Source organism: Rhopalosiphum padi, chromosome 2 (genome assembly GCF_020882245.1).
Source record: "Rhopalosiphum padi isolate XX-2018 chromosome 2, ASM2088224v1, whole genome shotgun sequence".
NCBI classification, from domain to species: Eukaryota; Metazoa; Arthropoda; class Insecta; order Hemiptera; family Aphididae; genus Rhopalosiphum; species Rhopalosiphum padi.
Genome location: NC_083598.1, coordinates 33,929,209 through 33,944,185, shown reverse-complemented (window position 1 = coordinate 33,944,185; position 14,977 = coordinate 33,929,209). Strand labels below are relative to the sequence as shown.

The 14,977-nt window shown below is 25.9% G+C and overlaps 2 protein-coding genes across 2 annotated transcripts; one reads left to right on the top strand and one right to left on the bottom strand.

The window, feature by feature from the left end:
* The first annotated feature begins 30 nt into the window (after positions 1-30).
* On the top strand, positions 31-7,306 carry LOC132922787 (breast cancer anti-estrogen resistance protein 1). The gene is made up of 9 exons (XM_060986482.1): positions 31-527; positions 1,099-1,242; positions 1,307-1,450; positions 1,534-1,630; positions 1,729-2,051; positions 2,114-2,387; positions 2,443-2,663; positions 3,944-4,108; positions 4,234-7,306. Exons 1-9 carry the CDS (start codon positions 483-485, stop codon positions 4,612-4,614), a joined length of 1,794 nt encoding a protein of 597 aa, XP_060842465.1. The 5' UTR covers positions 31-482; the 3' UTR covers positions 4,615-7,306.
* Positions 7,307-8,234: 928 nt separating this feature from the next.
* LOC132922790 (N-alpha-acetyltransferase 11) lies at positions 8,235-9,950 on the bottom strand. Its single transcript, XM_060986495.1, has 2 exons — positions 9,701-9,950; positions 8,235-8,962 (listed from the first exon to the last, which is right to left on the bottom strand). Exon 2 carries the CDS (start codon positions 8,828-8,830, stop codon positions 8,285-8,287), a length of 546 nt encoding a protein of 181 aa, XP_060842478.1. The 5' UTR covers positions 8,831-8,962; positions 9,701-9,950; the 3' UTR covers positions 8,235-8,284.
* Positions 9,951-14,977: the final 5,027 nt, after the last annotated feature.

Here is a 14,977-nt window from a genome sequence, read left to right as displayed (position 1 = left end):
GTCGTCCAAAATCAAAATTCCTCAAAACCGGGGCTGATAGTATCGTTATCAAATTGGCATTCGGCGATCCCCGAACCCGACGACAGCAATAACAACTAACAAGTTACGACGACCGCCCGTCGTCCATCTCCCAACTTCCAGAGTCCCGGACCAGACGTGGGGCACCATGAACACTGTACAACATCGGCCGGCAAGTCGACTACTTTCCGCGTGACTCATGCGTCGTCGTTACGGTATGAGTCACGGACAGATGACGAAAAAAATGTCCATTTGCACGATTATTTGCAACTCTGGCAAAGTCCTAGATAATTCGTCGTCAAAAACTATAAACAATCGTACAAAACATAATATTATGGACAACGTATGGCATATAATTAGACGTCGTTTTTTGTTAAGTCTGTCTGTTCTATCGAACACGAATAATATGATGAAAACGACGCATCTTCTATGAAGGATATTGTTGTTACTTTTAAACTTTCAAAATGCTACAGTTACATCAAAACGGTTCGACAAATAATGGTTACACTGTGAGTACCTACATTCCATTTCACTACATAAAAATATTTATTTTTTTTCCATTGGCGTTAGTTTGACTACGACCCTACATAAGTTATGCCGTTCTATTTATTCATCTAAAAAAAAAATAATAAATTTAATGATAAAAAATATATTAATAGAATTTTAAATTCTACTTATTTTTTAATTAAATAATCATCCTGTATGTCTCAGCAATTCATCCAAATCTTATTAATTATTTTTGGTGAGAAAAATGTAACAATAAAAATATAGTTTTTTTTAAATGTTTTTTATTTAGACTGGAAATTGTGTAAGAAAAATATTTTTTAAAACAAATAGATTTTGAACAATGAGTTTTTTAGATAGAAGAATCATCCAGTACCTATGCATATATAGAAATTTAGAAATTAAATCTTCATAAGAGAAGATACCATTTTCCATTAAAAATAAGTCATAATAAAAAATAAAAATATTACAATATTTTTTCAAAAGCAAATAGAGATAATACTTTTAATTAGAGATTTCTAAATTTATAATTATTATTGTTTTGATTAAATGTATAATAAATATTTTTATTTTTAGAACTGTATTGCTAGAGCCATGTATGATAACATTGCTGAAGCACCTGATGAATTAGCATTTAGAAAAGATGATATATTAACAGTATTAGAACAAAATACAGCTGGTCTTGAAGGATGGTGGTTATGTTCATTAAGAGGCCGTCAAGTATATTGTTTATATAATTTACCATTTTGATATGTATGTATCCTATGATTTTATATTTTTCTAGGGGATATGTCCTGGAAATCGCTTAAGACTAATACCAGGTGTTTATGAAGTCACTGAACCTCAAATTATATCAACTTGTATCCAAGATAAAAATCATTTCATTCATGAAAGCAAGCATCAAAGTTGGCATGGAAACCTGAATACAGTAAATAAGAGATTTGACAGTTTATAACTGTTTATCTTTGTTATTATTTTACTTCATATAAATGTATGTAATTCTTTAAACAGGTGACATCACAGCAGACATTAGGTGATCTCCTTACATATGATACTCCTCAAAAAACTATTGATTCTAATGGATATAATATTCCACCTACCAATCATAGTAAGTAAATTTTTGGTATAATATTTTAGCCATAATTATTACACTACAATATTTTTCAACAGTAAGTTACAAAATAACTTAACATTTTTATTGATTAGCATTAGACCGACTAACAAACGATTTTGCAAAACGACCACTCAGTATTGGTAGCAGTAGTGGATGCTGCAGTGATAGCTATGACCCTCTTCCAAACCAACATCCTCTTGTTTCAAAAGAAAGCTATGATGTACCAAGACCACTGAATATGCAAGTAACTCCTAGTAGTTCAATCAGTTCATTATCAACTGGTGGCATTTGTAGTAGTACAAGTGGAAGTGAATCTAATCGGTCTAGTAGTATTGGACTAGATTATGATGTTCCTAGAAACCGAACATTAGTTTCTTTACCATCTGAGTTACAGAATTTAACTATTAGTAGCCAGGTATAAACACCAAGTAAAAATATTTTAATTGTTTTTAATAAAAAAAAATCATTTGAAAATAGGATTACGATGTTCCATCAAATAGTTTACAACCTAAAGAATTATCCATAGATTTAAACTATGCATTGGATTGCTTAGATAAATTAACATCAGAAGTGTCTTCTAATACCACTCAACTATTAAATTATGCCGGACCCAATTGGAGAAGTCAAAAAAATTTAGAAGCTAATCTGGTCGATATAAAAATTATATCTTTACGACTTAAAAATAGTTTACGCCAATTTATTGAATTTTCAGAAGGATGTCTAGGAAATGCAATTAATGCTTGTGATAAAGGTATATTTATTACAAAGAAATGTTGATAGTTATAATATAATTATCATTTTTTTAGGGATTTCAACTAAACTTCATCCATTAGTATTTGATTTAATTAAAACTGATAAAATGATATGTTATTCCACAAATGCTTTGGATTGTCTTGATTGGAAACCACAAGTATTATACAGAGATTTAAACAATGAATGTGAATATTCTGAAGATGCTTTGGATAAGCTAATTTCGTGTGCCAAATTATTAACTGATGACATTCGTCAGGTCACATCATTTATTAAGGTAATATTAATATTTTTATTGTAATTAATGTATATTATTCTCCAATACACTAGTTGATGTATCATCATAGTATATAATTTAAAATGAATGTTTCTTCCATCTTATAATTAAAATTGAATACAAAAAATTTAATTTAATATTGAATATTATAGTAAATTAATGTATAGTTTCAATAAAACGTAAGTAGGTCATGCAGGTTCAGAGTACCTCTTCTGTAGCGCAAAGTAAAAATTATCCTTGATTAAATATGATACATTTTTTTTTTCTTAATGTTTTCATTTTAAATTTAAAATAAATAAGTATAGATATAAGTAATTGTAATTTTAATTTAAGCCAATTTACCTTTTCTAGATTCTGATCAACCAATGAATATATTGATTTTAGAATATGAATATATATTTTTTCTGTTTCATCAATTTTTAGGTATTAATATTTTTTGATTTTCAACTTTGAGGATGGTTTCTAATAGAAAATTGAACCTAGTTAATACTTTCGGGAAAAGTATAAAAAATTGTATATACCAATTTTTGACAAAATCAATTTAATTTAATTTTGGTACAACTTAAAAACATTATCACAGATAGGTACTTAAAATATTCACCAAATGTTTATATTATCATTTTTTAAACATTGGAAAATTTTGAAAATAATTTGAATATTTTTAAGCTATTGATAGAAATTTGGAATTTTAACTTTTTTCTTTAAATGTCAATAAAAAATTTCTAAAAATTTAATACATGTTATAAGTGATTCATATTAGTACTAGAAAATCTAAATAATAAATTATTTTGAATAGTTATATCAAAAAACTTCTCTATATACTTTGTGATCACCAAAAGCCTTTTGGTGTCTTCGCTCAGAATCGTTTTTAGTATTTTATGATCATTAATCAATCATTGAGTTCTAATTTAACCAAATCTATTACAGTAACTCACTGGATACATAATATACAGCAGACTGGTACCCACTTAACCACTTTTTTTATTTTTATCTTATAATGACATATAAAGAAAAGCTAGATAAAATCCCATTATCCCAGTATAACCCAAAATATTAGTAAAACTAAATTTAAAATTAGTGGGATAATAACTTACCTAACATGACCTACTAAAGGTTGGTTATTTTTTAACTTCAAATTGTATTTATTATTAAAGCACAACTTTTACTACAACTACAGCCTATACATTTCACTGTGTAGAATGTTTATTAATTTTTCATGTTTATTCACTATTTTTAATAGAGATAAAAAAAATAATGTATTTTAATTTAATTTTTATTAGGGTAATTCAACTTTATTGTTTAAAAAAAAAATAATTTCTGATGACGATGAAGAAGATGACGATTATGAATACATATGTGATGAAAATGGCAAAAAGCCTAGTATAAGTAGTGCTTCCATTAAAAATGACAATTCTTCTTCTGAAATTTCTACTAAAGATAAAAATGTAAGTTATAGAAATATCTTTATTTTTATGTTGATATATACTTATGTAATATTTTTAAGCTGTTAAGAGTTAAAAATGTTTATCTGTTAGTTTTCAAAATATTCAAAAATTAAATTTTGTTTTAGATATATAATTACTACAGTCATCAAATTGTCAGTCAAACTGATTTATTAACTAGTCACATTAACAATTTTTTACATATTGTTAAAGAAAACCGCCCACCACCAGTATTTGTTATGAAAGTAAAGTATATAATATTAATTGCACATCAATTAGTTGTTGTTGGTGATACAATATGTCGAAATGTTCAAGAGTCAACTGTAAAGAATCATGTGGAACAGTGTACAAAAGCTTTGTCTGCAGGTATTTTGGCAGTAGTTCAAAAATCTAAAGTAGCCACACAGTTATTTCCCAGTGTAACTGCTGTACAAGAAATGGTAGATTGCGTTGTAGAAATCTCACATGTAGTGAATGATCTGAAAGTATCTGTCTTAAAAACAAAATGAATCGTATGTATGTTTGAATTCTATTTGATCCCTTGCTCAGTATTTGTACTGGAATTTATAGCAAATGGTCAACTATTATACTTCATTTTAACTAACAATGAAAATGGTATGAGTATTAGGTGACTGTAATATGAATAAATTAAATGTTATATGAAGTTCTTAATTTCTATTAAGTAATTTATTTTTAATTAATTAATAATCCATTAAAAAATAAAAAAAATATATAACAATTATTTGCAATAAAAAAATCACTTAATTTGGAGTTGATGAACTATTAATATCTGTGTGAAATAGTATGCATTGATAATATGAACTCAATATATTTTAGATTTTATATATCTTATAATAACTATACATTATTTCTGATCAAAACAATTTTTACACTTGTACTAATGGACAAAGGTAACCTATACTTTTCTACAACTGATAGATGCTTTACATAAAAAAAAATCCTCATTGATTCCTTCTCCTGCATTTAATATCGATATCAAATTCCTTAACATTTATTAATAACAGCTTACTTATATATTTGATAAAGCAATATTAAAAATAGTTAAAATTGATTGGAATTAAGATATTGTTTTTTTAATAAGAATAATTGTTAAAATATAGCATGGTATGATGTAGTGTTTGGTTGCAGTCACTAAATAGTGCTTTGGGTTCTTAGCAAAGAAGCCATGCTTCATTTACAGAAACAGATGTTCCAAAAACCTAAGGTACCCTATAATAAATTTAAAATAAAATTATAAATGTTATGCATAACCTATACTAAACATAGACAGTATTTTTTTTTAATTCAATGACAGACATTCTGAATATTGAAATCATTTAAATTATAAATCGACAATAATTAATTCATAGAAATAAAACTTTTTAACATATAGTATACTTTTCATTTTTAAATTATTTGTCTATAAGTTTATGTTTAAATTAAAGAAAAGTTATGTTAATTAATATGTCCATTTTAAACAGTCTGCTCAAATAATTTTTGATGTTGAAATACAAAAATAAATTTAAAAAAAAAAGTAATTAAATGTCCACTGCCCACTGTATTGTGATGCTAGGTAATTTAATTTGTGAATTTTGTTACTGACAAATAATTGTATGCAATGCAACATAATAAAATAATTATAGTCTAATCCATGAGTATGGCACATGGACAAGTTTTTACTAGATTACTAACGCCAGCCAATAATCCAAAATTTAATTGTTCATATTTTTATTAAAAATTCTTAAAAAGTAAAATTTGCATATTATAGTATTTTCAGTTTATTCATTATTAAACATAACTACAATAAATTGTTTTAAGTATGGAGAAAATATATTATATTCAATTTAAATGTCTATTTCATTTCCCTAAATAACAATTTACTGTAGTTATTGTTAAAAATTTGACTTATTTACTAATAAGTATTAAATATATTATATTTCTATAAAACTAAGAAATGTAAATATAATTTTATGGTTTGGTCCTCGTGGTTTTTATATTTTGTAGATTTTTGAACTCTTAATGATTTAAAATTTTATAGATACTTAAGAATATTTTCTCTTAAAATAGTTATTCATTTTTTTTTTTTTTTTACCATAAAACAAGTGAAACGAGGTAGCTGTGAATTTGATTTTTTCAAATTAGTTTTATTCATTTGAAAATCTAGTCTATTTATAATTTATTTTAACTATGGTATATTTATTATTTTTATAAAGATTTATATTTTAATCTGTGATTTTGATTTGTTCCTATGTGTTTTTGTGCATAAATATTTTTTATTTCAAACATTTGTACAATATTTGATAAAAATAATTAATGTTTAATGAATCTCATTTTATTTTTAATTTTAATTAATATTTTTATTGTATTTAGTTGGTAATTATCAAACCCCTTATGTTCAAATAAAAGTTTAAAAAACTTCCAATATATGTAGCATAATTTATAATTGCTATAACTTACCGCTGATAATTATTTTATTCATTCAAAGGTTGACATATTTTAATTTTATCCATAAATGGTAAATAAATAGTGTGTTTTGATGTATTATGTATAATTATTATACTAATTAGTATAGTGTACAACTTATATGGTGTTCTTATGAACAATAGAGTATTTATTTATCGTAACAAGGTTGTGCAATATTTTATAAATTTTTGATTTACTGTGTTTATTAATAATTATCTAAGTTAAAATTATATGAATTTAGTTTAACATGTTATTATAATTTAAGAACTTTATCTTTTTATATTAGATAGTTTATAATATGATAAATAGGTTATTTAAATTGGATCTTAAGAAGTTAATAGAGTTAAATAAAATAATCAATAAATAACTAATTTTTAATTTTTAAACAATGTGAGTAACTTATTAGCATATTCATAATTTTTTACTTTTATAATTAACATAAAGGAATTGTAATACTATTTACTTTTAATATTAGCTTTTTATTTTTTTGTACTGTAGAAGTTTACTGGTATGATGAGGATATGAAATAATTTAACATTCCATAACATAAGCAATATATTTTACCAATTTTTTAAGTAAATATAACTTTTCAAAATATAATAATATTATGTGATGTGATAATACATCAATAAAATTGTTGTGTATACCAAGTAATTTTGTTATTTTTTATTTACTATTGAGCAAATGTACTGAAAATAAACCATTGACTAACGATAAAGTCAAATAAATAACTTACAAGTTGTTTTTTTTTATTATTATGTAAATAAAATGTGAAGTTACTAAAAAAGATTTGTCATCTCTATTTATGAAATCTATATATCTAAATGTTATGAAAGCCAGTGATCAATCACTCTTTTCAAAGAGAAATAATATAAATTTTTTCTGATACACTGAGAACAATAAAAACTAGTGTAGTTTTGACCTGAGAAATATATTATTATTTGACTATCAGTGAGCTTTGATCTAAATTTTTATCATAAAGTAAAAACAAACTACATAATATAAATCATCTAATAAAAAATTGAGCAGTCAGTAAAACATTACGGATAATATTAAGAAAAAAACAACAAAATGTGAATTTTTCTTATTAAAATTATTTTCTACAAATTTCTACCAATTAAAATATTTAGCAATCCATACGGCAAATATGGCGTTATTATAGAAACATGACATGTTTATTAATTGTAAAGTATACGTTTTTACTTTAACTACAACTTCAAATTAATTTAAATTATAATTTTGTTGATTCATTGTGTAATAATATGAGATATTAGATAACTGAAGTATTATGACGTAATGTCCAATTATTGTATTTAAAAAATACAAAGAATAATATTATATTAAATACATAATATATTACTAACCTTTACTGAACACATTCTATTCATACTTTAAAACAGAACCTTGGTCATTTAATTTTATTTAATATCAATTTGGCAGTTCAATTATTTATTTAAAAATAAAATGGTAGTTTATTATTTTTGTATGAATTGAAATATGCTAAGTAGCCTCATATAAGTATATAACATTGTGTAATACATTTAAGAAACAATATATTTTTTTTTTACTTGCTGACATTAATTTCAGTATAGTAAGCATAAGCTTATATTATACATTAAATTCTGGGTTAAATTTAAAATTGTATTAAAAAAAAAAAATCCAAACATTGTTATTAAAATTGTAATTTTTAATATTATAAGAGAAAAGTATACAAAATCATTTAGATTCAATTTCTATCTTTTTCATTGCATTGGACAAAGAATCGCTACTTGGTATCTCATCATCAGCACACAACAATGTGAAGTGTGATAAGTCTTTTTTCATTGCATACGCATCTTCGCCGTCAGCATAATATTTTGGTTCAATCTCAGAAATAGTAAATTTCAATGTATTTGTATATAAATTCAAAGCAGCTCTGTTGCTTTTCCGAACATGCAATGATACATATTTGGCCTGGAAACATTCTACCATTGCTCTAGCCGCTTGATCCATCAATTTTTGTGCAAGTCCTAATCGTCTATGTGATCGTTTGACTGCAAGTGATGTTATATGTCCATGAGGATTATCTTCACAATCTTCTTCCATTTTTGCCAACACATAACCTACAATGTTTCCTTTTTCATCCTCTCCCACATAACTTAATTGTGGCCATGATAAACCATGATAGAAGTAGTACTTCATTTGGTAATTTTCAGGAAGACAGAGCAGATTACAGTGCTGCATATTCATTAAGTCATCTGGTTTAGCACAGCGAATATTCATTTTTTGGCAGTTGGGTTATTTAAAGAGTCTTTTGAGTTTTATTAGAATTAATAATTTCAGGTGTTTGCTGAGAAATAAGTTCCCGAACTAGTTTAAATTTTGACAAGTACAACTTCCAAACCAAACACCACCCTAAAAAAGTAAAATCAAATAAACATATATAGTAAATCAATTTTTCTTCTTTGGGCCATAAATCGGTATAGGTTAGATACCTACAAATTCAATTCTTTAAATGTTCAATTAGAAATTTTTTTTATTTAATATATCCTACGTTAAGTTACTAAATTATACAATTTCTTTAATTATTAAAACTATAAAACTTTAAGAACATAACTTGCTTTTTAACATCAGTATGATTCGTTTTTTTAAGTCATTTTATATATTAATTTAATCTTAAGACTAACAACGCAAAATTAGAACAGTCAACCACAAATTAGCTATATAATAGGTAGGTAGTTGAAAAAATAAATATTAGTCTTAGTTTATGATAATGATAAGTTTATACATTTTACAAACACAAATACGAAACTGATTACAAGGTATTCCATCGAAATAATAAAATAGTTAATTTAATTAGAAAGGTCAAATAGAACGAATAATTATATTTAAAATATAAAAAATAAATTCTATGTAAATAATTACATATATTAATATATATTTTTTTTACAAAATAAAACACAAGTAACCTAATATTGAAATTTATCTACTAAAATGAACAATTCTAACTGTTTGAGGTTTTTTTTAATAATAGTAATAGAATATTGATTAAAGCTGATTTCAACGCCATTGTGAATAATGACATTACATAAACAAAGCAATAATGTATTTGTAGTAAAAATGTGAAAGACAAAAGGTATTGACAATGCTTACCTATGAGAATGAAAAAAATTACGACGATAAATGATGCGGCTACTGAAGCTAAAATAAACAACCACTCCATAACATAATTCTATAAACTTAGGTAATTTAATTGACGTTCAGAAATAAAGACGGTAGTGACGGGACACTACTTCAATAAATAGTAAAATTACTAATGAATAATGATTATAGACACAACTCTGAACTTAATAAGTATTAACCATTAAGTAATAACTTATAGTCACAGACAATATCGTATCAAATTCAGTATTCTCTAATTCACATGTTCTTATCAGAAACAAACAGTCTGTTCATCGTGGTCTAGATTATTTAACCGTATTATTAATCTTAAAGATTACCAGTGCATCCACAAAAATATAACATACATTTTTAAATGGACGAGATAACAAATATATTATATATATTATATATATTTGTGACAAAATTCCAATTTCTGTCTCGTTATCCTTCAAAGTTGTAACTAGTAAATAAATAAATAAATAAACAAATAAATAATTCAAAAAATCAGTTTCATACCAATAGTGATCTGAAAATCTGTATTAACTACTAACCCTGTCTTAAAAATGTTAACATTGCTACGTTGCTACCGCCCACCGGCCCACCGGCCCACCGATAACTTCAACTTACTAACTATCCACCGGTATTTTTTCATTTCTATGATAATAAAATATAAATATTAGATAGTATTTACTATAATCACACTTGTCACAGAATACTGAATAGACTTTAATTTATTCCGTCTCTGTGAATAGTTATCACAACACTTTCGAATCTTGAAATCTTCCGATTTTCAAAATTAATGAGAATTTAAAATTATCAAATATATTAATTACCAATCTTCTGCTTCATAAATATTTTAAAATTCCTTCCACTGTTTTCCCCTAAACACATAAAAATCAACCGTACCTACCGGAATATTAAATCATTATTAATGGGCATTGAACAATATAGGTATTTAATATTGTGATGATCAACCCATACCGTATAATAATAAATTAACAGATTTTTTCTAAGAACGATTAGCAATAGTATATTAGTATATACTAAATAATAAGCCAATATAGGCCCTTCCTTTGTCTTAATTACATTATTATTTGGGTAGAAATTGGCGAATTGGCCATTAGTTAGAAAATTGGTACCGAACTACCAATGTACCGATCACTTTAAGTGAAAACCTAAATTACCTTTTCACATTTATTTTTGCCACTATAAGCCTAGTACATTGAGATGTGTCCCGTTAGTGATTTTTTATATTATATTATTATATTTGGTCTCCAAAAATTGTATTTCATACATATTTTACTAATTTTTAGATTAATTTTGAAGAGGCTTCATTACTGATCAGTGATCAATGATCATAACTCATAACTCATAAGTTATGGCGCACCATATATGGCCCTATATTGGCCACCTAATGACCAAGTTATGATGACAGATAGTTTTTACTATTTCTGGTAAAAAAATATATTTATTTTATATGATTATTATTACAAATTTAAAAAGGTATAGATAAGATACCTTATAATCATAATTCATAATTCATAATACATAGTTTGATTGTATATTTCAAATAGAAAGAAATATTTATAAATTATATGTTAGCTATAGTTATAATTTTGTTGATCCGGGTACAGGGGTATACACCCAAAACATTGAGAGGTTCTGGGGTTCTGCTAAATGGGGAAATAAAAAGCGTTGTGGAACACAAATAAATTTTCTGAAATCGTATTTGACAGAATTTATGTGGAGAATACGTGTCGGTAAACAAGATACATTTGAAATTATTTTAAAAGATATATCTGAGTTCTGGCCTCCATTCTAATTACCTATGATAAAATAAATATTATACCTACACTTATATTGTTTATTTTATTTATGGCGGGGCGATAACAAACAACAGGGGTGTATTTAGAAATGTCTTAAGGGGGCACAAACAAAAAGTTCAAATTTTCGTACATGGGACGTAGAGTTGTAAAATATCTCATATAATAAAAATAAATATAAAATATTGTGAATGGGGGACACGAGCCCCATGGCCCCTCCCTTAAATACGCCCCTGACAAAAAGTACCGAAATATATTATATACACTATACAGTTATACAATACAATATAATTATGTAGAATCGAAATAAGAAATCAACGGAAGTACTAATAAGTAGTTTTTAAGAAAACGTTGAATTCATATATTATTATATTAACTATTTTACTAGGTAAGTCCCTATTTCTTTAAATCAAAAAAACGATTTTATCATTTTACACTTATAATTTATTAATTGTCCAAATATATTTTGGATAATCCTAGATATTGTATTTATATTTCATCGCCATGTAGACTGACACAAATTGAAAAAATAGCCCCACATTTTTATTTTATTGAAATTCTCCATAGTGTATTATTAATAGCATTTTCTTAAATAGTGTCATCAACTAATTGATCATCTCTCATTGATAAATTTGTTTAAGCCATCTTTTTATTTCTCGTTCAAATAATATATGATACGCTTTACATCAGACAAATTTTGGGTCATGTAAAATTGTAAATGATGATGAGGGTCATTATTATTTATTAAGTTAAATTTCTTAGAATACGACCACAATATACGGCGACTAAACAGAAGTATAGAAAGCCAGTGCTATTGTGGAGTAACTGGAGTTTTATCTCCGATTATATCCCAGGACCAGTCGTAATATTTTTATAATTATTTTAGTCATAAATTATTCTCATTGACGCAATTATTATTTTTGTCTATTTATTAGTGACACTGCGACAACAGTCGACAGATAGGCCAAGTAGCAATAACCAAATGAAAGGTACATATAGGTATTATGACGAGGCACATAAACAAAAAAAATGTCCGTGATGGGGTGGGGGGGGGGGGGTTACAAAAAATATAATAATACAAATTATGCCGCAACATAATAAAATAATTTTTTCCTCGTTACTCGAAATTATTTCCTAGTGGGAGGGGGTGAACCCCAAACTCTTCTGTATACGTGCCTGATTATGACCCTATAATCATTTTCGTTATAAAAAAACAACAACAGAGAATGGTTAAAATTAGGTTACATCAATTTCAACTAAAAATAGTATATCTACATATAAGTTGTCAAACTATTAACACTATTTTGTAAAATTGGGTGAAGCCTGAATTGTTTAAATTAATAAATGAAAATGATTGTATAATTGTATAGTTATGTAAAAAATTAAAAAAGTCAACACATTTTAAAAATCTTATATAATTGGCTAACAATTTTTACGACTTATATTTATATAAATAGCTTATAAATTATTATAAGATACTTTTTATTATTTGATCAAGGGTTCTTTTTATTATTTTTTATTGTGTTTGTGTAGGTACCAAATAATTATTTCTCTTAACTTTAAATTATTTGAATATAATTTAATAGCAATTGCAATCATTTTAATGGTTTTCATCTATCAAGTATCGGAAAAAATCTCTAAAAAATATTATGAATGTAAATTAATTAGATATTAACCGAAGAATAATACAACAATTTCACGTGGTACCTATATTTTGTGTGCGTGAAGAATTTTTTTATTTTAGAAATTTAGAATATTTTGTATATTAAGTACTAGTAGTACTATTAAGGTATGAAAATAAAAAAAAAATACTCTGAGCGAAGTTATCTTCTTTTTTTATAGTATCTTATATTATAATGTAATACTTAAGTTGCATTTCAGCCATTCAAAATTGACATATCTCAATATTACCCCAGACTTCAGAGCTGAGGAGGTTCAAATTGTTAGATCCATCCGGCCATCCCTGCTGAGAGAATGAGAGCTGGTGCCCTGGTGGTAAATGATAATAAATGTGATCGATAGATATCGCGATGAAACCAATGACTAGATCCAAATGATGTTTTAGGAATAATGTAAAAAACGATACGACACTTATTGTGACCGGCTTGGAACCATTATGATTACGTTTTGGCGACGGATGTTTACTAGTTTATTAGAGAAATGAGATCACCCTTTTTGGCCTTATTTTTTAATATTACCTACCTTCTGCTCAAAATACATTGAAAATAATTTTTTCATGAAATTCGTCCTTCTTCCCAACAAACAAATTGTATATTTTAGAATTTTAAATATCAATAAAAAATAAAAATAGATAATTAAATTTTAACTACAAGTCTAGAAACAATATAAGACATATATGCATATATATATATATTTAACATATCAATATTATATGACTTTTATTCTTCTTATATATAGGTACTTATTAGTTATTATAATTTTACACAAGCAATATTTATTTATGTAAATTTTAAACTTAAATACAAATATTTAAATTATATTTTACATACAATTATATATATTTTTTTTAATGATTTATACCCTTTTCCAGAACGTCTCATGTCAGGTTGTATTATATTGTACCTTGTAGTTTGTACCTAATTGTAATTACTAGTTCTTATTTCGTAGATTATTTAATTATAGAAATAACAAAAATTGTAAACTTAAATAATTATTATTTATTACTTTATTAGTTACAAAATAGGTTTATAAATTACACAAATATGGAATAGAAATTCAATCACTCCCAACGACTCAACGATGATGAAAATTATAAGGTAAGTATTCACATCCATAAAGATTTAAGATACCTAACTGCATTTTCTATTTATCAACTTTGGTCTTACTTCTATTATAATAAGGCCCTAAGATGTCGTCTGTACGGTTATACAATGAATAGTATTTATGAATGGACAAATGGTATACTTATTAGTTATTACTATATTAGTATACCTACGTTATTAACGATAAATTATTATTTTACCCATAAATGGATATATATATATTATGTGTAAAAATTTTAGTTGGTTACCTTAATTACAAGTCATCTACCTCATATATGTATTTACATTATGATAGTATTACAATTTACAATTACATAATACAATATTATTCTGGTGCATATTACACGGTGTCATTAATTATAATTTTATTCTTGGGACATTGGTAATTACCACAATATTATGCATATATTATAAATATTTTCAAAATATCAATAATGTTGTTTTAGTGTAAAACCTTTACGGTGGTATTGTAGACTTTCACGCCTCGCTGCTGCACATCGCATCAGTCATCCGACGAGCGAAAAGCCGAAAACGGTTTGCTTTGCCGCCGCAGACTTTTGACACCCAATGGAAGACTCGGCGGGACAGGGGTGCCAACGGAGCGGTTAGCGCGTGCAACATGTGTGCCACGGTGTTTTCCGTCCTGTCCCGTTCATAATATA

Bases quoted from the DNA above. Each gene is read 5' to 3' on its own strand.
- LOC132922787 (XM_060986482.1), top strand. From the start codon at position 483: ATGCTACAGTTACATCAAAACGGTTCGACAAATAATGGTTACACT. The intron at 2,664-3,943 runs GTAATATTAATA...AATTTTTATTAG, and splicing joins AGGTCACATCATTTATTAAG to GGTAATTCAACTTTATTGTT. The intron at 4,109-4,233 runs GTAAGTTATAGA...ATTTTGTTTTAG, and splicing joins TTTCTACTAAAGATAAAAAT to ATATATAATTACTACAGTCA.
- LOC132922790 (XM_060986495.1), bottom strand. From the start codon at position 8,830: ATGAATATTCGCTGTGCTAAACCAGATGACTTAATGAATATGCAGCAC.